The sequence below is a fragment of the Manis javanica genome, chromosome 4 (genome assembly GCF_040802235.1).
Source record: "Manis javanica isolate MJ-LG chromosome 4, MJ_LKY, whole genome shotgun sequence".
NCBI lineage: Eukaryota > Metazoa > Chordata > Mammalia > Pholidota > Manidae > Manis > Manis javanica.
The window spans coordinates 137,355,125-137,380,922 of NC_133159.1; the positions used below are offsets into that span (position 1 = coordinate 137,355,125).

General features: G+C 46.5%; 1 protein-coding gene across 9 annotated transcripts in view; it reads right to left on the bottom strand.

Annotated features, from left to right (window-relative positions):
* Nucleotides 1–25,798, bottom strand: part of PIPOX (pipecolic acid and sarcosine oxidase) — a 97,972-nt gene that overhangs the window by 11,378 nt on the left and 60,796 nt on the right. For 2 of the 9 annotated variants that reach the window (XM_037008411.2, XM_037008406.2), the window contains exons 1-2: nucleotides 6,423–6,617; nucleotides 5,095–5,223 (exon numbers count right to left, since the gene is read on the bottom strand). The exons of 6 other annotated variants lie outside the window; for them this stretch is intronic. In XM_037008411.2, the coding sequence (XP_036864306.1) occupies nucleotides 5,095–5,223; nucleotides 6,423–6,536 (243 nt within the window). In that variant the 5' untranslated portion in view covers nucleotides 6,537–6,617. Of the gene's footprint in view, nucleotides 1–5,074; nucleotides 5,224–6,422; nucleotides 6,618–25,798 lie in introns of those variants that run through there. One more of the 9 variants, XM_037008405.2, reaches the window with a different exon arrangement.

Consider the following 25,798-nt stretch of genomic DNA (forward strand, 5'->3'; position numbering starts at 1 on the left):
TTCAGTGATGCTATGATTTTGTATCTCCCTATACCTCCCTCTGTGCTTCTTACTCCCTGAGAGAGTAAAAGCTGTTTCTCTTTCATGCTGTCACAAAACACGAGAACTCCCTTTTTGTGGGAGCTGATGTAAACAATGGAAGGGTCACTTTGGCCCTTGGGACCATTTCTGTGGTCCATCTTGCTTTCAGCACCGCAGTGACCAGCATCAGCCTCGTTCATCCCCCAGGTACTGTGTATAAAGCTCGTAATAGCCGATAATGGAGTCTCATGGATATTACACGCCTCCAAATCCCACATTATCTGGTTGGAGGGATTAAAGAGAAGATTGGGAGGGGGTAGGGACACAGCAGGCCCCAGGGCCGGTGTCAGTACACAGAGCCGCGCAGCGTGCCCAATCCATTTGCCATGGCCCCCGCCTACCCAGCATTCACGACTAGTGAGAAAGCTGTGAGTGCCTCTGTGCCTCCGTCTCTTCAGAGCTCAGCAGAAGGAGGATGCTGCATAAATCCCCACTAGCCAGCACGCAGCCTTTTCCTGTGGCCCCCAAAAGGACTTCAGATTCATTTTCAAGTAATGAAAACTTGCCTAGTAAACTTCTTGGTCAACAGGATAATTAAGAAGTCACCCAAATGTATGCTCTTGCACCCTTTCACACGATGGGGGTGTGACTGGGTATAACTCTGGGGAAGACCTGGCTTAACCCTCACCTCAACGGTCATAATGTCAGATGCCTGGCCCAGAAATTCCAGAGAACATATTGTAACCCCTGTCTGAACGATACCAACTTTGTTCTCTTACATGCTCTGAGATTTAATTACTTTCCCTTCCTCCCTCCCTCCCTTCCTTCCTACCTTCCATCCTTCCTTGAAATAAGGACTCCTCTTATATGGGGAAAATGAACCTATGCCATGACAGCGGGCAAACCTGCTGAATTATGAAATGCTGAGTGATGTTCTAATTCCCAAGCCGACCCATGGTGGATGAAGCAGGAGCTCCCATCCCTAGGAGTAATCAGTGAACTGATCCTGGCAGTGAATGCAATTGTGCCGATTGCAATCATTTTGCTCCAGTTCTCTGCCCCTGTGGCATTTATTTCTTAACCCAGATATTGATCTAACAGTGGGAAATTTTCCATCTGAATTTGTGATGCTGGACCCTCCCCTAGTCCGAAGATACGTTGGGAAATTCTCATTTTCCGTGGATCACAGCTGAGCTATTTGGCCTGAGGGAAACCATGCACTGCTGGAGAAATGCTTTGGATTGGAGAGAGATTTTTGACCATTATGAGCAAATCAGAAATAAATGTAGAACACTGCCTGGAAATGTGAAGGCCTGTCATTATGGGAGATAGGTGAGAAGCTCCTGTGGGAAATGCTTAGAGAATTGGAAATCAGTCAATCAAAACCGGGATTGGAGAACGGGTCTTTTCCCCCCAGTATGAAGATGGATGACTTCCATGGGCAGATTGAAAATCATTTAAGTGCTTATTTTCTTAATGGCTTTTCCTAGATCCCAATAAACACACTGCTCATTCTGCATCAATTTCTCACCCCTGTGCACTGGGCCTCCCTCTCCTCTTTTTCTGCTCAGGCCTAGGCTACAAAGTTTGGGAAGAAAGGTAAAAAGGGACAAAGGCATCACAGGAAAAAAAAAATGTTTCCTCCCAAGGGTCTCATTGACTGCTCTAGGGCCCTACTGAAGCCTCAGACCGGATGACCAGGGACTTTCACCAGCTGCTCTGACAGGACGGAGGCAGGAGGGGTGGGGGCCCTGGGAGGCGCACACAGCTCTCCCTGCAGCAAGCGTCTCCCATCCCAGGCTCCAGCTTTCCCCTCTCTGGGTTCCAACGCCTGTCAAGCCGGCTGTCAGTCACCTTGGGGAAGGGATTCAAACAGGGACTTGGGAATGCTGCTGTCTTTGTGGCTTCGGGAGGCACTCCTGGCATTTCATCTTCTGCTCAGTGGGCCGAGGTGGAATTGGTTAACAAAGACTGCTCCAGGGAGGGGATGTGGCTGACAAGCTAGACACTTCACAGACACAGGAAGGAACAGCGGCGGAGGGGCCACCAGGTTCTGCCCGCAGCCATACTGCCTACGGCTGTGATCTCATCTGATACTGTCAGCTAAGCAGGGGCAGCCGGGTCAGGAGCTAGACATTAGGACTCAAAGGGAGAATGCGGGACAGGAAAGAGATGGGCCATGGAGCAGGGATTCACTATTGGGATTGGGATCAGCGTCCTGGCTGTACACATCACAAAAGATTCAGACCTTGTGATTTGACACGTGTCATTGTCTGTTCCCAGAATATATGCAAATATTCTGCGCCCACCCATGTTTAGTATGCCGCTGTCACAGGAAATGGCAGAACAGAATAAAAATAATTGGTCAGCCACCTTAATTCCCCACCCCTGAAGGTGTTTTTCTAAATCATCATCAAATAACACCAAGTAAATATACATATCAATCAGGTAGATTATGACGTTGTGCTGGTTCTTCCAGAAGAACCACAAAGATGATGAATTGTTTAGAAAACCAGAATTAAGAACAAAAGCTTAAAGAATTGGGATGGGAAGTATCCATTCTGCGTCCCTAAGTAAAAGAACCAAATAAATTAGTGTACCTGAGGAAATTCGATTAGCCATAAGAAAGGATTTATTAATAATAAAAGTAATAATAACATCTAGCATGCCATAGAACTTTAAAGATTTTCCAGGCACATTCACTTTGTTCTTCATTTTTCATAACTGGGATGTAAGGCATCAGAATGGTCTTTTAAGAGGGATTGTGGAAAAAAAAAGAGAGGGATTGTGATATGTCCCTGTCTGTAAATGTACATTAGCAGTACATTTTTACCTGAGATGATTTCAGTATGAATTTGGAGACAGAGGATAGACAAGATAACTAGTCTGTGTTATCTTCTAAACCAGGGGCCAGCGAACTAAGACCCAGGGACCAAATCAGGTCTGCCACCGGTTTTTGTCCATTGCACAAGCCAAGATGTTTTTTATATTTTTATAATTAAATATAACATATTACCATATATTTTATATTTTTATATTTTAATGTTTGATAAAACACAAAAGAAGAAGAATATTTTTGTGAGATCAAAAGTATATATGATTTCAGTGTCCATAAATAAAGTTTTATTGGAACACAGCCATGCTGATTTGTTTACATAGTATCTGTGGCTGCTTTCACTGCCATGGCAGAGTTGAATAACTGGCAGGGTTGAATAGTTGCAACAGAGACCATATGTCCTGCAAAGCCTTACATATGACGGGGCCATTTGTAGAAAAAGTTTGCCAAGCCCTGTTCTAGATTAAGAATAAGTAATTCTGTGATTTGCATGAATGGGTTAAGACCCTGACTACTCAGTAGCAACACTCTCATTTGTGAGGGGAATTAAATGAGTTAATGTGTATCCCGCCCTTTTAGAATGGCCTTATTTTCTCATTATGAGCACTAAATATGGGATGATGGTGATACCTCAGGTACTGCTCTAAGGCCTTTACATGCTTATCCTTTCAACAGCCCCATGAACGAGATGTTATTACCCCCACTTTATAGATGAGAAAACAGTCTCACAGAGGCTAAACAGCTTGCCCTAATCCACATAGTTAAATGGGTCAGAGCTGATATGTAAAGCAAGGCCTGCCTGGTTCCAAAGTCCTTCCAAATTCCCATCCTCCTGCCAAAGAGGAGGATTGTGAGATTATGAGAATCTCCTACCCACGGTTCCCTCTCCCTCTCTCCAGAAGCCGTTCCTTCCTCCATTTGCCCTTCTTCCTCACTTGCTCAATGGAGATAGAATACAGCTGACCCAAACTAGGTGGAAAGAACTGCCATTTAGTGAAAGGTGCTGGGCATTGTGCCAAATCTTTCATAGGAATCTTGTTTAATCATCACAAAGCCCTGTGGAAAAAAAAAAAATGAAGCACAGAAAGGAACAGAAGCTTTTCCAAGGTCACACAGCTGGTAAGAAGTAGAGCACAAAGTCATATTCAAGCCTGTCTGACTCCAGAATCATCTTCCCTTTGAAAGATTCCAGACACTCTCATAACATCTCTTAGCTGCCTCCTTGTCTGCTGGAAAGAACTGTGCCCTGCAAGACCGCTGCAGCTCTTTTAGTACAAAGACGCTCAGCGGTATTCAGAGATGGCTGACAGAGAGGGGTCCCTTTACCAGGCCACCCCTTAGCAAGATATGCCCCTTTATTTGGGTGCTGGGTGCATTGGCTGCCTCTGGAATAAATCTGTAATTAGCTGCCCTAGCTGTATTTGCATAATGGATTTCACTTTGTTCTTAAGTTAATGGTGTTTTTGCAACAGAACAGTAACCTCTTGGTTCCTCGCCATTAAAATAACTGCCACCCTGTAGGGTAGAGCCGTGGTCTGGGAGGAAGTTCAGTTAAGAGCCACAGAAGATGGGAGGTGACGTGGGGGTGGGTAGCTAAAGTTCAATTTGCACCACCAGTTGTCTGCCTTCTTCCCCATGAGTATTTGAAAGGTCAGTGAGGTGGAGGGCTTAAGTGTCAGAGAGAGCCATGGGGGCAACAGGAAAATAGCTCTGGCTCACTCCCTGGCAAGCAACGGGGCCTGAGGAGCCTCCTCGTTTTGTTCCTATGGAGGAGGTGTTCAGAGAGAATGAAATGGATTTATAGGGGTTGCTCTGCGGATGAGGACCGAGCATGAAGGGTTACTGACACTAACAGGGATATAAAGGATCAAGATAGCAGCCTCTCCTCTGTTTCAACCCCTGCCCTGAAAGAGTCTCAGATGGCTCCATGGGATGTAGAAACAAACTCTCACTCTATGTTTCCGCGCACCGTTTCTTTTCAGCAGTTTTCCCACTACAACCTCTGCTAGCCTTGGACACATGGCCTGAACCCATTTCTGTAACTCAGAGCCTAGCAGGAGCCAGCTGAACCTGTGGGGTGATCATACGGACAGTAAGCAGAGTGCTTCCACAGCTCCAGCACTTCCCTAGGCCCTGTGTCCCTCCATTGAGATTCAAGTGTTAATGGCACTACCCCATCTCATGGCCCCATGATTCCAACAGTCCCCTCCCCAGAACCTGTACAACTGGGTGCGCGCCTCATGCTCCAGCTGGGCCCACATCTGGTAGCACTCCTCCATCATCTGTGTGTAAAAGTCCTTGGAGTATGCCCTTCGGATTATCCGGCTCTGCCCATGGGAGCTCCCTCGGGAGTGTGGCAGGAAGAACTAGAAGTGGAGGATGGGAGAGATGACCAAAGCTGTTACCCCGTCCCCCTCCCCAGCAGTTAGGCACTGGCTCATCATGTGCTGTCAACCAGGTGCGCTTATTCTTCAAATATTTCCATACCTTACCCCTTTGTGGCCAAGTTACTGAGTTGGCTCTCAGGGCAAAGTTCTTCAGTAGCACTAACTCTGCTTCCTTTTGGCTAACACCATTCACATCCCAAAGTTCCTGCCATCCTGCTACAAGCCCACCCCACTTAGAGAGAAGCAGAATGAGAAAGAATCCTTGAGATCATTCTAGTCTGACCCCTTTCATTTTATGGACAAGGAAACTGAGGCTATTTCTCTGCAGCTTCAGATCACTCAGGACAAAGGACCCACCTTGGGATTTAGCAAAAGATGGAGAGTTTCCCTGCAAGGGTAAACCAAGTATCCCTCAGGCTTTGAGAAAACTGATAGAGAAATGAAAAAGGTTTCTAATCAATCCAGCTCATTACCAAGAATAAACCAAAACCAGTTTGGACAGTCGTAGGCAGAACAGGAGGGTGGAAACCTTTGGACATAGACTGGGAGACCTGCCCTTGAAGGAGCCTGTAGATACACAGAGCCAAGCAGATGTGCAGTGGTCACTGCAGACTGCACTGCAGCGGGGGTCACCTTTTCTGTAGGAAAAATAATACCTAAGTCTTATTTCCTGTGTATCAAACAAGGAGGCTGCTGTTATCCTTAGGTGCGAGATAAAACAGAAGCCTTTGCTGGGCTCCAGGGTGAGAGGCCAGGAATATGCAAGAAGAATCCTATCTCTTAGTCTGGTAAGTCAGCCTTCGCCTCTAGGCAAAATTATCTTCACTTAAGGTTACCCAATGCAGAACTGATTATTTTTCTGGACTGAATCAAGTACTTTGGCACAGAAGAGACTAGGTGGCAAGATGGACAAGTACAGGGACACTTCTTGGTCAAGGGCAGGAACTGGGAGGCAGTAAGAGAAGATGTGCCTAGACACCCAGTGTGGTCTTAGGGAAGGTGGAACTTTCTTTTCATCGTCTTGAAGCACCCAGGTAGCTAAGCTACAAATTGCAGAGAATTTGGAACAATCAGCCCCTTTGGCTTCACCTCAGAGCCTGCTGACTCCAGAAACCCTTCCCTAGGGGAGGAGATAGGGGACAGCCCATAAAGTCAGGAGTGCAGAGGGGACACAGTACCTGCTCCAGCAGGATGACCTTCTTCCTGTGTTTAGCCAGGTGGTATGCAGTGAAGCAGCCCTGGATGCCTGCCCCAATCACGATGGCATCATAGACATCTGTCTGAGCAGCCATGATGCCCACTCAGCTCTACAGCAACGGAGCCCACACGCAAAGGCGAAGGCAAGCAAAGAAAGGCTCTGGGCAGAAGGAGGAGGAGTGGGGCAAAGTCCAGCCTGGCCAGCATTCCCACAATGCCCTGGGGCCTCATCCTTCTCCCCACTCCTCCCTCCCTGCAAAGCCTGGCCCAGGGCTCAGCCCCTGCCTCTCCTGCAGAGCAGAGCTGGGTAGTCTGATTTGTGAGGTTCAGCCCAGCTCAGCTGCCAGCCTCACCCTTGCATCCCTCTACTTTCTATTCTTGGCTCAATTATTGTCATGCAAATGGCTCCTTCCTATGCCCCCTTCCTGTCTCATTATGATCTTTGTCTTCGGACTTGGCCCTGGAATTTCAATGCCTTCTAGACCAAGCTGGGCACTGAGAATGCTGCCTCCCCCTGCTGGCTTCCCTCTCTTTGGCCTGATTTCCCTTGGAGATTCTAGAGGGCACAGCTAAGAACTTGGCACTCTGCCCAGTGTAAGGCCCACCTCCCTGGTGGGTGGTGAGGTCAGGGGGTAGATGCAGGGGCAGTTTTGTGATTATGAAATTATTCTCAGCATGTTTTGCTTTCATTTTCTAAAAAGGAGAAGAAGAAATGATAGTGAACAAATGGAAAGGACACTGTGAGGGGAGGAGCCTTCTGCTGAAGCACAGACGGAACCAGGCACCAGCCCACAGCACAGAGGGGCTATATAGCAAGGGCTCCCTCTGTGCCAAGCAGTGTGCTAAATGAGTACTTTTACATGTATTCAGGACAGTGCCAGGATTTGTAGGGCCTGATTCTTACACAATTTGGAGGTCCTCTTTAAGAAAAGGAAAGGAAAAATTGTGAGTACAAAATTAGGTGCTAGGACTGGGATCAGACTCTGCAATTAAGGAGCCCCAGGGGTGAAGTTCCATCAGCTTCCTGGTAAATCTACCTCTGTATGCATCATCCCATTTAATTCTCATGTGTGTAGGAGTAGGATTTAATATGCCACTTTGGGCAAATTAAAGATGGCTCCAAATCCTTTGTCATTCCTCCCATCAAAGGCTCTGTGACCGCTTGACCAATAGAATATGGCAGAAGTGACACTAGGACACTTTCTGGCCCCGGCCTTAAGAGAACTGGCAGTTTCCTCTCCCTGTTTCATTAGAAGTCCAACAGCCCTGCGTGGGAGACCACATGGGGAGGCCCTGGGACTGCACAGTGGGCCAGACACAAGAGTGAAACCACCCTGGACCCCCAGCCCAGCCTAGCCACCAGCCAAATACCACCAAGTGACCCAATGAATGCCATGTGAAGCAGAAGCACCACCCAGCCAAGCCCCATCTTAATTACTAACCTACAAAATCATGAGATAGAATAAAGTGCTGGTTGTTTTTTAGCCACTAAGTTTTGGGGTAGTTTTTTATGCAGCCATAACTGAAATGCCACTTTATAGCCAAAACCACTGAGGCTTTCAGAGGTCCCTACTTGCCCAAAGACACACACCTGTTAAAACAGGTATGGAAAAATCTGAACCTAGATTTGTCTACTCTGGAACCTGTTTCCTTCACCACCGTGCTATCCCAGGAATTAGTCAGAACTTGTAATGATGATGCTGATTTGAATATTGTGCTGTTTGTCTCATGTCATACTGTGAATGGGAGAAAATAATGGATCTGGAAATCCATGCCCAGCCTTAGCACTGTATCCTGCCCCCATTAAAAAATTCCCCAGAATTGCCTTGGCAACTAGCTCTCAGCCCAGCCCTTCTTTTCCTAGGAAAATAGGGGTCCAGAGAGGGGTGCCATATGATTGGCTTTTTCTTCTTCTAAAAAAAAAATCACTCTAGAATCCAGAAACCATCTCAATTCCACCAAATCCCTAACCCACATGGGATGAGATCACATCCACCTCACAGCTGGACAGCTCCCTTATAACATGGCAGACATAACAGAGAAAATGGACTATTTAAATCTGAAAAGGCTTGCTATAAATATGTAAGGCCGAACCCTGGATATCTCTTGCTAAGATGTCAGGAGGTGAACAGCTTATATACAAGAAAAAGCAGACAATAAATCCTCACATGCAAATGTGCCCAGTCTCACCAGCAATGAAAGAAATGGGAATTAAGTAACTTCAAGGAATGATTATGTGCCTATAAGAACAGCAGAAATAAAGTGATAATATCTGATGTCAGTGCTGTAGCACGGAGAGAGAGTAGGGTGCAACCCAGATGGTCAGGCCTTCTGGGGAGGGTGGGGGCAGTGCGCGAGGACAAAGAAAGGGTTCAAACCTTTTGACCTAGAAGTGTGACTTGGGGAACTATAACCTAAGGAACTAGCCAAGGGGAAAAAAAGACATTTGTATGAAGATATTCATAGCTGTGCTCTCATAATATATAAAAAAAATTTGGAAACAATCCAGCCTCAGGGAATAACTAAACAAACTCTGGCATGCTGACACAATGGAATACTATGTAGCCATTCAAAATGACAAGCATGAGGACTGTGGGCTATGCAGAAATGTGGACAGTTGACCCTTAACACGGAGTTGAACTATACAGGTCCACTTATGTGCAAATGTTTTTCAATAAATACATTGGAAAATTTTTTGTAGATTGGCAACAATTTGAAAAATATTTTCTTTTCCCTAGTTTACTTTATTATAAGAATACATTATATAATACATATAGCATACAAAATATGTGTTAATCGATTGTTTATCAGTAAGATTTCCGGTCAACAGTGGGCTACCAGTAGTTAGGTTTTAGAGGGAGTCAAAAGTTATGGGCAGATTTTTGGCTGTATGGGGGGGATCAGCATCCCTAACCCCCATGTTGTTCCAGGATCAATTTTGTATGAAATCATACTGAGAAAGACAAAGAGAACACAAACAGACACACATGGATCACAGTCATGAGATAAGTGTGTGTTACCAAAGATCCGAAAAGAATTTGGCAAGGTAATAATTGAGCTTAATGCTCATTAGTTTCCATTTTCTGTACAAACTGCGCTTCCATCCACGATCTGTAAAAGGAGGAGACATCTCCTGGGGAAGCAGATGCTTCAGATCTCCCTGGTCACCGGTTCCAGGGCCTGGGGAAGTCCTTCCTTTGTTCTCTCAGTTCTCCCTGCTGCCCCCAACATTTCTTATTGTTCGTCCTCCAGGCAAGCTACAAAGCGGTTCTGTATCCCACCTCTCCTTTGTTTAATATCCCTTCAGGAATAAAATGACAATTCCATTTCCCTGTCCCTACTTCACAAGCCTGCCCTGGATTCCTAGACTCAAGCATTCTGCTCCTTGTTAAGAATTTCAAACAGCTCCTCTAAAAACAGACACTGGCCATGGCCCAACCTTGAAATTAAAAGCAGATCAACTTCTGAAGGCTTCCCCTCTATCTCAGGGTTGCCCATCCTTGTGGCTGTCCTGACAGCAGCAGGCAAAGAGCGATCCCCTCAAATTTCATTTTAACACCCATTCTCAGTCGGAAGACTATTAAAGGGAGAGCCAGCAGCCCTACACCTCGCTGCTGTGTCTCAGCAATTGCTGCTCTCTTCCTGGGGCAGAGCCACTGAGGATGTGAGGCAGAACTGCTCATCTGATGGCTTGATTGACACTTCACAGATGGGGTGTGGGAGAGCCGAGCCAGGGAAGCAGCTAGCTGTACAGCTCCACAGAATGAGAGAGAGCCCGGAATAAATAAGAGAGACCTAGGAGTTGAATGGCAAGGGAGAGGCTTCTGTGCTCTTTTCTCTGCCCCTCTTTGCCAAGGAGTTGCAGCCTGGGGGAAGGAGGCAGGCAGGCAGACCAGGAAATGGCCCTTGAGTACCCATCCTGCCAGCTGCCAGGGGTATTTGGGGCCCTGAACATGCAGAGGCTGCCAGTGTGAGAACACCCTGAGCCAGCAGCAGAGCCGATTTGTACGTGATCTCCGCGTACAGGGTGGACGCAATGTATGTATCCAACTCCATCCCGGTCCTCCATTCCCTCCCTCTTTGCTCCCTTTGCCCCACGTTGCCCATCTGCCTTCACTCACCTAGACTCTTGCATTAACCTCACAACCAGTCTCCCTGCCGTATCCTTGCCCCTCTTAATCCATCCTTCCGCGTTCCTGCCGGAGTCCTTTCTCTAAACACCGAATCTGAACAGGTCACTCCCCTGCTGAAGATTCTTTCGTAGCTGCCCATTTCCTGTTAGCAGAAAATCATAACTCTTCAGCTAGGCACACAAGGCAATCCACCTTCTGGCCGCTGCCTGCTCTGGCAGCTCTACAGTGTGTGGGTCCCTTCTCACTGGGCTCTTCAGGCCCTGGCAAGCCTGAGCTGAGAGACGTTCCAGCACTGGCTGTGGGGATTTCAAATTCCCGGACACCCCTGAGCCAGCCTGCATGGCCTCTCGACTGCCCTCCTTTCTCCTTCTGTCTAGTTTCAATGATAACAATGAACAAAGTGTATTGTAATTGTTTGCATGTCTGACTTCCCCCAGGCTCCTTAAGGGAAGAGGTCTTCTTTTGATTTTAATTTTCCATAGACATATGGAACAACAATTAACGGGTTCAAAAGAGAGCACTATAAAAAGGAAGTCTCCTTCCCACCCTATCCTCAGTCACTTCTATTGGGCTCACCACATGCAATACTGTTACTATTTTCTCTCCTATCCTCCCAAAGAGGGTGTGTAAGTGCACAAACATATTGAAATTGTATTTCCTTTTTTTTCTTTTTATCTCAGAAGTAACATACTGTATAGCACCTTGCTGTTTTTTCATGTCCTCTACCTTGGCTTCCACATGAGTCACATGGAACTGGCACATCCTTCCTGATGGCGGCATAGCAACTCCATGTATGGAGGAGGCGTTCAGGACAGGGGAGGCAGGCATTCATGTTTGCTGAATAGATGGTGGATTTCTCTGGCTGTCTCAGGCACTCTAGACTCATGTGGCTTTAGCCATCTGGTATTGGGTGTTCAGAGAGGCCAGAGGTCCATTCTGGACTGGCCCGACAAGGTTTGCCAAAGGCCAACAGTGCCCTCTGTGAGCCCCACCTTCAGGCCTGCAGGTGGTCGGGTGGAACACTCAGAGACCCTGGCTCCTGCTTCCTGCTCTGCTTTTGTGTTTGCATTTGTTAAATGGCAGATGTTAGGATCAACTCTGTTCCCTCAAGATATAAGAGTTCCATTGGTAGACAGTCTTCAGGGGAGACAGGAAAATAAGGAAAGTCCTGGCAATTGGGACTGAAACTTCTGAGAAACCATTAACACCATCATTTAGCCTGGGAAAGGGGATCCCTATGAAAGGTTTTCCCCAACCTCTCTGGGACAAGAGGAAATGCAGTAAAAATGAGAAAGGAGGAATTTTCATTGTTTTAAGGGAAGACTTCCCTGAAGATGAATACTGGAATCTTTTTCATCTTATCTCGAGAGCTTTCTATCCCAGCTCAACACAAATATGTGTGCATATTTGCACACCCATCCAACTATGGTGCCATATGATACACCCAGGTGTTCATCAGTAGGTGTCTTTGCATGTATGTATATCTGCATGTATCTGTTTCCACCACAAAGCTTGTAGAGAAGGTCCCATTAAAGCTCAGGAGATGTTGGGGGCAATGACAAATCAAGCAGGAGGTGAGGGTGAGTCTGGAATGGAGATGACATTGATGCCTCTATCAGGAGCCTCTCCTCCCTTCTCTAAAGAAACTCCCTTCCATGTCTCTCCCAGGCTTCTTATCCTGGATATCAGGACACTGGGGTGGAGAGGTGCCTGGAGGAGTGAGAATTGGGGGCAGGGAAAGTAATGTAAATTGCATGGACTGGGTTGGCTTGACAGGTGACAAATAGCAACCAAAATTCAGTAGCATGCTGAATTAACTCCAGGGATTGAGCTCTCTGGTATTCTCGAGTTTTCAAGTAGAAATGGTCTTCCCCTCTCTTACTTCTGCAGCCTGACTACTGATGTTGTTTGTTAGGGAATGTAGACAGATAGGGAAATTCAGGTCCTCCCTGCACTGTACTGCCACATGCAGGGTCATGAGAATCAGAGGAAAACCTGAGGGAAAGGCAGGAGGGGAGCAGAATTCTGAATACCAACTGCTAAATCATGTTTGATCCCCATCTCCTGTTTGTGGCCTCCAGGCTGGCCCTCAAAGCCATCCCGGCCCATCTCTTGAGCCCAAGTGCCTGCAAGACTCATCTCTCTTACTCCATTTTCAACTAGTCCATATTCTTTAGTTCTTTTTCTGTTTCTGCCTTGGGCCTCCTTCCTTTCCTTGAGCTCAAGATCAAGAGAGAAAGAGAGGTTTGAGGGAAGACCTTTGTGGGCAGATAATAGGGTACTAGAGTCTGGCTGGGGGAGTCGGGGGAAGGCCTAAGGCAGCAGAATCCCATGCACCAAAGCCACAAAGCCTGCTTCTTAGCGTTCTTTTTCCTCACTGAGGTTTTTATAAAAAGTTTAAGCTTGCTGGGGCTGGAAAGGTAGCTCTCAGCTGTATCCCTCCCTTCTCTCTCATCTGGCTGCTGGTTTAAACAGGACTTTCATGCTTGGAATTTATGGGCCTCTTGAATCTGTGGGCTAGTGTCTTTCATCAGTTCTGGAAAGCTCTCAGCCATTATTTCTTCTCAAATAATTTCCCTCTGCCCTATTCTTTCCTCTCTTTCTGGGATGTTAATTAAACATATATTAGTCCTCTACCTACTGTATCTCTTATCTTCTCCATCCCCTCACCTTTTTGTCTCTCCATGCTGCATTGTGAGCAATTTCTCACTATTATCTTCTACTTTTTCTCTGTTCCACTGCATCTCAGCTGCTTTTAAATTAAAGAACTAGTTTTAATTGCAGTTACTGGTTGTTGAGGTTTTTTTTTTTAGAATTTCTATTTTTTTAAGCCAATTTATCACTTTACGTAATTTCTTATTCTCTGCAAATATGTTCAAGCTTGTCTTTTATTCTTTAACTACAGTAAGCATGGTTGTTTCCTGATCTATGTCTCATCATTTCAATGTGTGAAGTCTTCACAGCTGTTACTCATTTTGTCTCTTCTTTCTGGGATTCTTACTCATGGTGCCTTATTGTCTTATAGCCTTGTCTATCTTTAAGCATGTTCTGGTAACTGTACTGAACAAATTATTACTTATTATGTATTTTTCCAAATATATAAAAATAATCTGAGTATGAAGGGGCCTTCCTCCTGAGAGGATTGCGTTTACTCTGCCAGGCATAGGGGGTACCACTGGTCTTTAGCTATCTAAACCAAGTTCCCAGTCTGAGGTTCCCTGGATCCCACAGGAGCCCTCTGGGGTCTCAGCCAGTATATGGAGGGGAGGATGCCCTATAGGCTCCCCGCCATGTGCAGGCACTGAGCTTGGGTCTCTAGGCTCCCTCAGTCTTCCAGGTGATGAAAATCAAAGATCATATCTGCTAGGATTGACATGATCTTTCAGGGAAAAGTGGCTTCTATGTTCTAGTTTTCTCTTCCATGTTGGTCTAATTCCTATTTTATCAAGTCTGCAGGGCTTCTAAGATATTTTTGAAATTTTATCTAGCATTTTCAGCTGTGTTTACTGGGATAGTTAGTCCAAATAACTCAGCCTTCCATTACCAGGCTTCCAAACTTGGTTGTAATCAGATTGCTAGCACCCAAAATACATCAGCCCTCTAACACATGTTCATTTATATTCCCCTGTCCCTTTCCTCCTCAGATACAAGGAGTAAAAAAAAGAAACGCAATTGTCAATGAGAATGACCACCTCCCACAGAGGGTAGCAAGAGTGAGGACCTCATAATAGCCACCAGGAGAACCATATTTAGAAGTGGACCAGCCAGTCTTTGGCAAAGGGCCAGTATACATGGGACCCTAAAGCATCATCACGAATTGGAGTAAGATGGAAGAGAGCATTTCGCTGACCAGATGCCTTTTAGCAAATAACTGTATTTGTTTAAAAGGAAGACTATTTTAATAAAATGTGGGTGTAGGCTGTGACCTCCAGGGTTAAATGCCTTCAGCTGAAAGTGGGTCTGGCTTACTGTGCAGCATTTGTTTTAAAGAATGGGGCACACAATTGCCCACCACAGCTGAACTGCTCAGAACAACAGAGAAACGTGGTCCTCTGTCCATCTTTCCTCTTTTTTGCAGCACCTAACCTCTTTAATAGAGTGTTGAACAAACATTTAAAGAAAATCTGTTTTCTCTCTATAAGGATAGCAAGAAACTGGCAACATAAGTTGCCTCTGGGGAGTGAAGCTGGGCGAAATCTTGTTACATATAGAAAAAGGATTGGAGAAAATGCTGTACAGATAATTGCTGTCCTGAGGGGGCTCCAGGCATCATCAGCACCCTGCTTGCACTTAAGCTCCCAACCAGCCAGACTTTGGCCTGGGTAGAATCGAAATCCACAGAAAGGCCAGAAAGCAGGTGAAAGGTGATGTGCAGCATCTGGAAATTTAGGAAATATAAAGGGCGTGGGCTGTGGGGCCCAAGCTGGGTCTCATCTCATGGAGCAGGTTCTCATACAGAACCTTGAAAGGGTCCATGCTGAGTTCACAGCGGCACGGGGAGCATTCGCCAGCTGCTCCCTGCTTCCTGCCTCGTCCTTGGCAACCCTTTCTCTCTCCATTTTTCTCTCCTTCTCTCTCTCTCCCCACTCCTTTCTCCACCTATCATACTCATCCACCTTTATTTTTTTGACGTTTTAGAGGGGCAGAGGAAGGAAAGGCTTAGAAAAGACATTGGGAAGAGCCCAGCTGTGCTTGGAACAGACTAGCAGTGCTCCTTGCCCAGAATTCTTAAAGGAAAGGAGAAAGCCAAGGTTCATTAAATGGGCTGGGAGCTGCCTGGGGTCCATCCAGAAAGGTCTCTGGAATGATACCCTGGGGGGGCTGGACAACCCTGGTCCTTCTCATTGCTCCTTACTAACCCCTCCCCACATTGCACAAGCTTATCAAAGGCGTCAGGGCACTCCTTTTATAGATACCTATTCAATCTTCATAGCAGCCCTGTGAAGTGCGCAGGGCAGGCATTTTTACCCCCATTTTGCAGATGATAGCTAGTAAGTGACACAGCCAATATTGCAACCCCCAGCCAGGATTTCAAGTGCCAAGCCTTTCTTCATGTCCACAGACAGGTCCAGTGCTCTCCCTCCAGAGCATCCTGAGTCCTGGGCTCAGCGCTTTTACGGAGAAGGGGTGAGAATGGGACCCATTTCTTATTGCAAATAACAGCATTCCCCACCCACACCCACCCCTGCAAAGTAAGAGAAGGAGCATGATCCCCAATGGGAAGAAATTCTAAAACAGTCTCTAGGGGCCTTTGGAGAAGCTGTCTTGATTTATTCCAGTCCCTACTGGTATTTGGTGCCACATTTATAAATGTCAGTGCTGAAAATGAAGTTCCCACTGCCTGGCAGCCGCTGGTTGCTGCTGTTACTCACCAAGGGTTCAGATAAAGTGTCTCCCCCTCCCCTTGATTGATAGAGAGCTGAGAATAAAAGAAAAATAAAAGCCCCCTGGAGCATTGATAGAAGGGAGGGGGTAGCGTCTCAGGAAGAGAAAGGGAGTGATCTAGAAAAGGCTGATACTGGCAGAACAGAGAGAGAGAGAGAGAGAGAGAGAGAGAGGGTGTGTGTGTGTGTGTGTGTGTGTGTGTAAAGAAGAGATCCAGCTTTACTCTATGTGGAAGAGAAATACCTTCTGCTTTTGCAGAGAGGAAAAGTGGTGAAACCCATGGTTCGTTTCAGGGGCTCTGACACAAGATGAGGGAAGGAAAGTGGATCAGTGATGTTGTTTTTGTGACCTCTAAGTTTCCATGCCACCTGCCTGAGCAAAATCTGCAATCTTCTGGGGTCTACCAGCCTTTCCTTCTGTACCAGAGGCAAAGGCTGGTAGAGACTTAGAACAAAGGGATCCTGGAAAAGAGTGGGAAAAAATGAAACACAAAAGGTTCCCAAAGAACCACACAAATACAAGGCGTTATCATTACTAAGGGAACAGGGGCTGAGACTGGAGGCCCCCAGCTGCACAGGCGCTGAGGCACACACTTCGGCAATAGTGCCTTCCCTTGCAGGCCTCCTAAATCCACTATGTTCTCTGTCTTTGAGAAATGCTGGCTGGGACAAACTCAAACGCCCTGGCCCAGCACCTGAGGGACACAGTAATTAACCAAGGTTGGGCTCAGTAGTCCCCAAAGCAGTAACCATTTAAAAGTCACTTTTAATTTTTCATACCTTTATCGTAAAACATACTAACCTAAATATTTTCCAAGTGACCACTGCTCTGTTCAGTCTCTCTCCTGAGAAGTGTTGCAGTTAATCCAGTGGCACTCAATGTGTGGCCCAAAGCATCCTGGAGGGGGATATGTGGAGACATCAGTGTTAGGCTGCAGGCATCAGGGGAAGGGGTGAGCCTGATGGGCAAACTCAGGCCTCGCCAAATGAGGCTAAGAGACCAACAGGTTCCGGTCTGACAACATTCCAGAGCCTGATCGGATAACCCTCCCAACTAGAGCCCTTCCCCCAAGCTAAAGGATTAGTGGTAGCTTTCCAGTACCTGGCGAAAGGCCAATGAGAGACCCCCACGTACCCTAGACGAGCCAATCCTCACGCCAATGTACACCTTTGCTCTCCCTCCCCCTGCCTTCTTTAAAAATTTGCTGCCTGCCCTGCTGGGTGTGACTTCCCTGGCCTGTGTTTCAGACCAGGGAACATCACCCGGGAGTGGCATTCAAATAAACTACCTGGCCCTTTGTTGCCTCTCTTCGCCTGCTTACTTCAGACAGAATTTATTGGAATTTATCTTACAGTCAGGACCAGTTATAACCCAGCAATAAGCTGTTGTGTTCCTTCAGAGGGGATTCCTTCCTTTCCTTTAACCTATTTATCAGACCTGTTTCCTGGCAACTTTTAGCCTTTTCCAAACACCAAATCCTCAGCCAAGCTGCTTTCTCAGAGTGGTTTGAAACCGCCCTTGGAGGACAAGCTTGCTTGATGAGGGGTACAATTATTAGTAAAAGGGAGAAATGCACAAAAGGGAGAAGAATCATTATATTAAAGTGTTGGGAATCTGGGTGGGTTATCTCTTCTCTTTGCTTTCCTTATGTGGGTAGAGATGCTTCTGTTGAAAAATAGTATGGAGTCAGAGAACAGACCAGTAGTTGCCACAGGGGAGGAGGTTGGGGGATGAGTGAAATAGGTAAAGGGGGAAAAACTAGTGAGAATGCTCGAGATCTTGATCTGGGTGATGGTGACATGAGTGTATACACATGTCAAAATTCATTGAGCTGTGCACTAAGATTTGTGCATTTGATTGTTTATACCTCAATAAAAGTAAGTGGTATAAACAAAATGTGGTATATTCATACAATGGAATATTATTCAAGATTGTTTATACCTCAGTAAAAGTAAGTGTGGCATAAACAAAACGTGGTATATTCATACAATGGAATATTATCCAAGCCTTTAAAAGGAAGAAAATTCTGACATATGCTATAATATGGATGAATCTTAAAGACATTATGCCAAGTGAAATAAACAGTCACAAAGGGATAAATACTGTAGGATTCCACTTACATGAGGTACCTAGAGTGGTCAAGTTCATAGAGACAGGAGGCAGAATGGTGGATGCCGGGGGCTGGGGGAGGAGGAATGGGGAGTTAGTGTTCAGCAGGTACAGAGTTCCAGTTTGGAATGATGAAAAAGTTCTGGAGTGGATAGTAGTAACGGTTGCACAACAATATGAATGTACTTAATGCCACTGAACTGTACACTTAAAAATGGTTAAAATGGTAAATTTTATGTTATACCTACACACACAAAAAAGTGTAGGTAACAAAATAACATCTACCCTCAGGTGAAGACTTGACATCACCGATATTATTCAAAAGAATGTGCTGCACATAGTCTACAGGCACACACATGACCATACACAATTGCTCTCTTACAACACTAAACTATGTTTTCTACCTTTATCTTGCATCTACCTACCACTTCAGCATTTTATTAAAAATAAAAATAATAATAATAATAAAGGAAGAAATGTGGGATCCACATATAAATCAAGTATAAAAATCAAACGAATATTCATATTTGACCTGAGTGTTTATAGTTCATAATGTGTGATCAAAACCGAAAGTTTCTGTGATGACTGCCCTTGTACTGTTCACCATGTAAGAACTTATTCACTATGTAAGAATTCGTTCACCATGTAAGAACTTGTTCGTTATGCCTCAGAAGATTGGAGACTGACGAGAATTAGGCTTGAGATGAATTAATGACTGCGCATTGAGCATTGACCCCCCTATACAGAATTTTATTGTTGTTAACAACCATTTGATCAATAAATATGAGAGATGCCCCCCCCCAAAAAAAAATACTGTGCTGCAGGGAAAACCAAGGTCCAAAGAGAAGAGCCAGAATATTCTTTTCTCTGGATCAAAACCAGAGGGCTGGGGTCAGGCAGGCAGCCTTCACTCCTGCTCTGAAACAGCTCCAGGAAGGGGGCCTCCTTTTCCAGGTCTTCTGTTCTCACATCTCTCATAATATCGTGCATCTGCCACTGCTGAAACATTTCTCTCAGCCCTGGAATGTTCCACAGCACAGCCTGGGACTCCCTGACCTAGCCTGCTGGGGCTGGCTGGCTCCCCTGGCAGCGTGAAAGAGGCTACAGCAAGTCATGGCTCTGCTGGCTAGGAGGCTGCTGAGGTGGCTTTTTAATCCTTCAGCCGTGCCATCCTAGTGATTGCTTTTATTAGGAAATGTAATGAAAAAGACTATATGAAGCCCTGCCAGAAAAAAGAAAAAAGAAAAAAAAAAAGCTAATAAGATTTTGTACCAAGTGTGGCGAGAAAAGAAAAGGGGGGAAAAAGCACATTAGGAGTCAGATAATGAGATAAATGAAAGACCGCAGGGAAGATCATTTTTGCAGACTTGCTGGATGGTTGTAAAATTTTTAATTTGCTGAATTCTCTTTTTTCGTTGTTTGTGACTCTCCCCATCTCTTTAGCTGTCTTTCTGATGCTCTGGATCTTGTCTTTCTCTCTCTGCCTCTCCCTCTCCTTGGTTTCTCTCCCTCTGTTTCAGTTCTTGCTTGCCAGTGTGAGTGTGTGTGTGTGTGTGTGTGTGTGTGTGTGTGTGTGTGTGTGTGTCCTTTCCCCGAGGCCAACCCCAGCCTCTCAAGACTTGGGTAAGAGGCTGGTACCTTGGGCAGAGAGGCCAAACCAGTCAGTAGGAGCAAGAGGACAGACGACCAGCCACGGCCGCCACCCCACCCCCACCTCCTAGGGAGCTGCTGTGATTCGGCAGAAGGGGAATAAAGAGGGAGAGATCAAGGGGAGAAGGAGGGGAAAAAATGGGACTAGGAAGGAAGGACAGGAGATCAAAGATCAGGGAAGTAAGGAGAAAGAGAAAGCCCCCGCTGCTCCTGCAAATCGATTCTCAGCAATGCCCGCCCTTCCGCCCTTCCGTCTGTGCTCTGAGCTGCTGAGCAGAATGCCACCTCCGTGAGGTGCCTGGCCTGAGCAGAAGGGCTCTGGGGCACAGGGCAGGCACCAAGCCAGGCTGCTGGGGACCACTGGGCCTGCTTTGCCCTGCAGAGGGACTACCCCCTCACCCTTCTCACTATCAGGCTCTAAGGAGGTCCTCTCCAAAGTCTTGCTTCAGTACTTGCTTTAGCTGACACCTTCCTGCTCCAGACTTGGGAATTCTGAGGGGTTTCTTTGCTGCTCTGCATTAAGGCTGCAGCTGGAGGGATGGAGAGTGGACACAATGAATAGCTTCCCCATGGGGGGAGGGAGCATGTGAAAGTATAGGAATGAATGGCTCCGGATGGAGACACACCAACACTTATTAGGGAAATCCCTCTCACTGCTCCATCCCTTGTTCCTTCCCCAGTGGAAATGTTTGCTTCCCTCCCAGGGAAGGCATCTCTCTCCATGCTCTGTGCCAGGCAAAAGTGTGCTGCTAGTTACCTAGGGAATGGGCATTTCCTCTGCCAGTCACTGCAGAAGGTAAGAGCCATGCCATTCAGCTAGGCCCGTGGGAGTGGGAGGAAGTCAGAAGTGGGTAGCAGAGTCTCACGGTGGGGCCCCAAGTCAGGCTGGGCAGAGGAGGAAGGGGGCTAGGAAATAACGTGGGTTAGAACAGAGACAGGCAGTCCCAAGAGGGAAGATGAAATAGGTTCAAGGTCTGCTGGGATGGGGTGGCTGCAACTTCATTGTGGAGTAAAATAAGCTGGGCTCCAGGCTCTGAGAAGCTGAGGATATTTACTTATTTAATCCTCACCACAAGCCTGTGAGGTCGGTTCTGTTGGTAACATCTCCATTTTACCCATGAGGAAACCGAGGCATGGTAAGAGGTTAATTGAATGAGTCAGGATTCCAATCTCCAGAGTCTGTGCTTTTAATCACTTCTCTCTACTTCTTCTCCAAAATATGAGAGAAGCTGGGCAAAGTATGGGAGGTTAGTGAGAGGGAGAATAGCACTGTGGTTCAGAACATGAACTTCTGGGCCAGATAGCCCAGCACTGACTAGCAGTGTGACCTTGGATAAGATCCTCAGAACTTAAGTCAGCCCTCAGAGCACCTTGAGGAGTGACTAAATGCATGCAGCTTAAAACCCCTGCAGAGTGCCTGGCCCCTGAGCTCAGTCAGTGACAGGTTTTAATGTCATTACTCTCTGCCTCTGTGCTTCCCACGAGAGGACAGAGCATCTTCCAGCTCTTCACGACTGGCAAGCCTCAACTTCCCACCTCTGCTCTCCCACCAGGAACACTGAAGATGGTCTCTCCCAAGGATCAACTTCTTAGGGGCACACAGTCCTGCCAACAGGCCCCTGCGAGCCCAGTACACACAGCACAACCCCTCACTCCCAAAGGCCCCTTCCCCTGCTCTGACCTGGCAGCCCCAGCGGTTCCAGGCTGGGGGAGCACCCCACAGTACAGTGAGTGGCTCACTGAGTTATTTCAGGGAATGTGTGTCTCCGCCCTCCTTCCCTGCCTCCTTCCCTCTCTTAGCCCCTGCTTTTCTCTTGATGGAGAAGGCACAAATTAGGCAAAAAGGAAAATGTTGACAGTTCCCAGCCCTCCCTTGCTGAGGATAAAGAGAAATATGTTAACGGTTGAAGCTTTAGAAGGATCAAACGTTTGTGAGATGCTTCAAATGTATTATTCATCTCACCAATGAGATGCAATCTTGGGCTTTCTTTCACCCCATGAAGAGGAAACCTCAGCTACAGTGGAGATGCTGGGCTCCAGAGAGGAGGTGGTGCCTTCAGAATGCCATCTTTTCAATATTAAATCAGTAAGTTTGTCTTATATCCCTTTTGTTCATCCTGAAGCTTTCTAAATGGGGTGGAGTCAAATGCCTGAGAATCTAAAGGTGCAAAGTCTGCAGTTGAGACCCACAAGAATTGGGCAGTGATGAGCACTTGGAATCAAGGAGAAGAATGACCATGACACTTAGAGGAGGCAGGAGGTAGAGACGTTGACCCTGGACAGTCCTCCACATTACCATGTGAACTCGAGGGATGTAACTCTCATGGGCTGGGGGAGCTCCAAGAGGAAACATCTGTGGGTAAAATTGTAATTTATCCAGAATTTCTTGCCTGGCTTTAGTACACATGCATATCAACAGGAGCTCAAGGGTGGAGAGAAGTATGGTTTAGTGGATTTGCATAATTCCTCACTGGTGGAGAGAAGTTCATCTCCGTATCAGTGAGTAATTACCTGGGCAACAGAGGGCTTATCTGTACCCCAGAGGTGAGGGAGGGCTGGTTTTGCTTCTGCTGGAGCAGGAAAGAGAGAGGGTACAGACTGCAGCTTGTAAGCAATAAACGGATTTTAAACTTTATTTCTCCCTTTGACTGATTTCAGTTCTTAGACGTATTTTGCCTTGGGATTTCCTCTCCCCAGACTTACAGCATCTCAGCTGTACTTTTATCTCTGCAGATGGTGGGGCTGTACTTAACTGTACATGGATGCCTGGAGAAAGGTCTGGATCCAGCCACAACCCTCCAGACTTGTGATGTGGACTGATGGAGGGCGCTGCCCCACCAGCCGGAGGTTCTGCACTCATTCCTTGCTCCTCCTCAGTTTCCATTTTGATGCCTAAGTTTCCTTCTGAGTTCCTGCCAGCATCCCAGGGCTCTGAGGCCCCAGTGCAGATTTCCCAGACCACACATTGCTCCCTTCTTAAACCTCATCCAGCAAAGAAACCGCCCCAGCCTCCATGGTTTTGCCCTATTATCTCACTTACATTTGTACTAAACAAATCAGAAGTAGGGGTGTGGAGCAGGCCCTGCTGGTGGAATGAGAGACTGGAACAACCCAGAGAGAAGGAAATCAAAAAGCCTTAAAGTGTGCATTCCCTTTGACCCAGAAACTCCATTTCTCAGACACTGCACCAAGGAACCATTGTGTGCACAAGTGTGCACAGATGTACAAAAATGTTCATCCAGCTTCGTTGATAGTAGAAAAATTTGCAAACATCTTAAAAACCACAATAATAAATGGTTGACTAAGTCTCAGCCTTCTGATGCAGTCATTTAAAATCAGATTCTGGAATACTGGGGGAAAGTAATATATAACATTTTAATTCTAAAAACATCTCAAATAATAAAGATAAAGCAAGTCTCCCCCTTAATTATCATCCAATTCCATTCCTCTCCTCAAAGGAACCATTATTAGCAGTTTATATGATTCCTCTCAGACCTTTATTTTTGAAGACTCATATGTAATGTAAACAAGTAATAAATTCAGGTTATGCAAGTTTGTAACTAGAGATGTGTGTGTCTATGCAAAGAGAAGAGGCTCCCTAGTTATATACTAAAATGTTAACAGTATTCAGCTCTAAATAGTAGAATTGTATGTGTTTTTTTATTTCCTTCTGCAAGAATTATTGTATTTTCTGCATGAACAGAAAAGAGAAACAATGCTATTTTTAAATATAGGTGAAACACAAGGAGCTGATAACATTGGCTGCCTCTGAGGAGACAGACTGTTCACCATGTACTCTTTTATGCCTTTTGAATTTTTCACCTCCAGCAGGGATTACCTATGCAGAAAATGAATAAAATGTTTCAAAATTTAATGTGGCAATAAAATAAAATGAGGGGGCTGGTGGAGAAGCCCTCCCAAGGACAGGAAGCCCCGATATTCTGGGATTCTGTAAAATCCTTCAAGCCATATTTATAGTTTCCAAATCTGCTCAGGATTCACTACAATAGTGCTAGTCTCTTTCTGTCTCACCAGGCAAGGAATTAGGGCCTATAACCTGGAAGAAATGAGGTAGGGTCTAAAATAAACCAGGCTGCCAGCCAGAAATAACTTTGTAATAATTTACAGCATAGCAACAATAATGGCTCCAGTTGAGCCCATTTTCATACTTTTTAAAAATACTTTTCTTCTCTCTTTGGTTCTCCAAATTTTCCTTGAGGCTACCTGCTGCTGTCAGGTTCCTGGGCAGGAAGGGATGGGGATGAAGACCCTTCTAAAGGGCCATTGTTTGAAGTCTCCCCTAAAGATCCACATTTGTCAGGGCTGGGTGTTGGGTCTGAGACAACAGAGCTCTCTCCTTCCCAGGGCCTGTCTCATCTGTCAGCACCCAGCTCCTGCCCCCATCTCTGACCCTCAGCTTCGTAACTTGTAAAATGAGGGTAGTCAGCCTTGCCCCACAGACTGGGTGAAAGATGTGGGTGATCATTAATAGATTGCATGGTAAGGGTACTGCCCAGTCAAAATAGAGGGGCCTCAACACTGCAGCACCTTCCAGGCATCCACTGTTGCGGGAGGATCTAGACAGCAGGATAGGGGTCTCTCTGAGGGGTGGGTTATTTATCAACTGGTGACAGATATTTCCGATGGAGCATTTTATGAGAATCAAATGAGGCAATGTGTCTGTGTATGAGGACAGAGACCGCCCCCCTTCTCAGCCTAGAACTTGCTCCATAAAGTATTAATTTCCTCCCATGGAGAGCCCCCTTCCCAGAACCCCTCCTGGCCTACCAGTCGCCCCTTCCTCCTCTGGCTGACCAATGCCTCTGTTGCCCATGCATCCTGGTATAACCATATGCTTGTTCCACTACACAGTCCAACCAGGCTGAGTTCCTTGAGGGCAACATTTGTCTTCAAATCACTTTTACATGTCACACGGTAGGTCCTCAGAAATTATTGCCAGATGAACAAATGAATGCCATTCATGGCTGCCTCTCACTCCTAGCCCAGTGGCTGCCCAAACACCGGAGCTCCCTGCCGGAACTCACTCCAGACACAGAGGAGGTGGGGGCAGAGAGATTCAGGGATACTGTGGTATGGGGAAAAGCGGGCTGAGCTGTGGTCCTGGCCACTGGAGACTTAACTGCTCTGGGCTCAGTTTCTTCACCTATCATCAGAACAGATTAGGGGTTGAAAACTCGGATGCCTAAAGAGGAAAATAACATAGAGAGGAAAGCAAAGAGTGAAGGTACTGTGGTTAGCGAGCAGGCATGTCTGTTGAGCAGCACAGCCCTTCAGTGCCAGCTGGTCATTGCCAATTGATATGAGACTGTGAGCCAAAAGTGGCAAGATTTTCTGAATTTTCAAGAGAAGCCAGAAATCTAGATTTTTATGTGAGGTCTCCTGAACAGGTCAGATTCAAATCCATAGGCCATTTACAGCCTAGAAGCCACTAGTACATCAGCTGACCACTAGCCACACACACACACACACACACACACACACACACACACACACATGCCTGAGGAGAAGCCAATGGCCATGCAGCCTAGGAGCCACTAGTACATCAGCTGACCACTAGCCACACGCACACACACACACACACACACACACACGCCTGAGGAGAAGTCAATGGCCATGCGTCCTGGGGGCCACAACGCAGCCCCTCCCGTTCTGCCTCTCCAAGTGCCCGCCCTGCCCAGACACCTGGGCCCAGGAGCAAACCAGCCACCTTCACGCGCCCCCAAATAAAGAAGCCCACCGTTGATACCGTCTCACCTAATAAATTCCTGTCAGAGAAGCTGTCAGGGCCTGGGAAATAAATAATGATATTTAACATTTTGTAATAACAACAATTAACCAGTAAATAATGTCCTTTAAACTGCAAACGCTGGAGTAAATTAATTCTTCTAATGAGCTGTCAGACACGGAAGAAAAAAGTCGCGTTCTCTTTGGTGCCACGCGGCTGCCGTGTGAGCAGCGGGGGAAGCTCACCTCCGCCCCGGGAGCTCATTACCGGCGCGCGGGCGGCGCGGGTTTCCCAGGGACTGGGCGCGCCCCGCCTGCAAGTCCGTGGGCGGCCC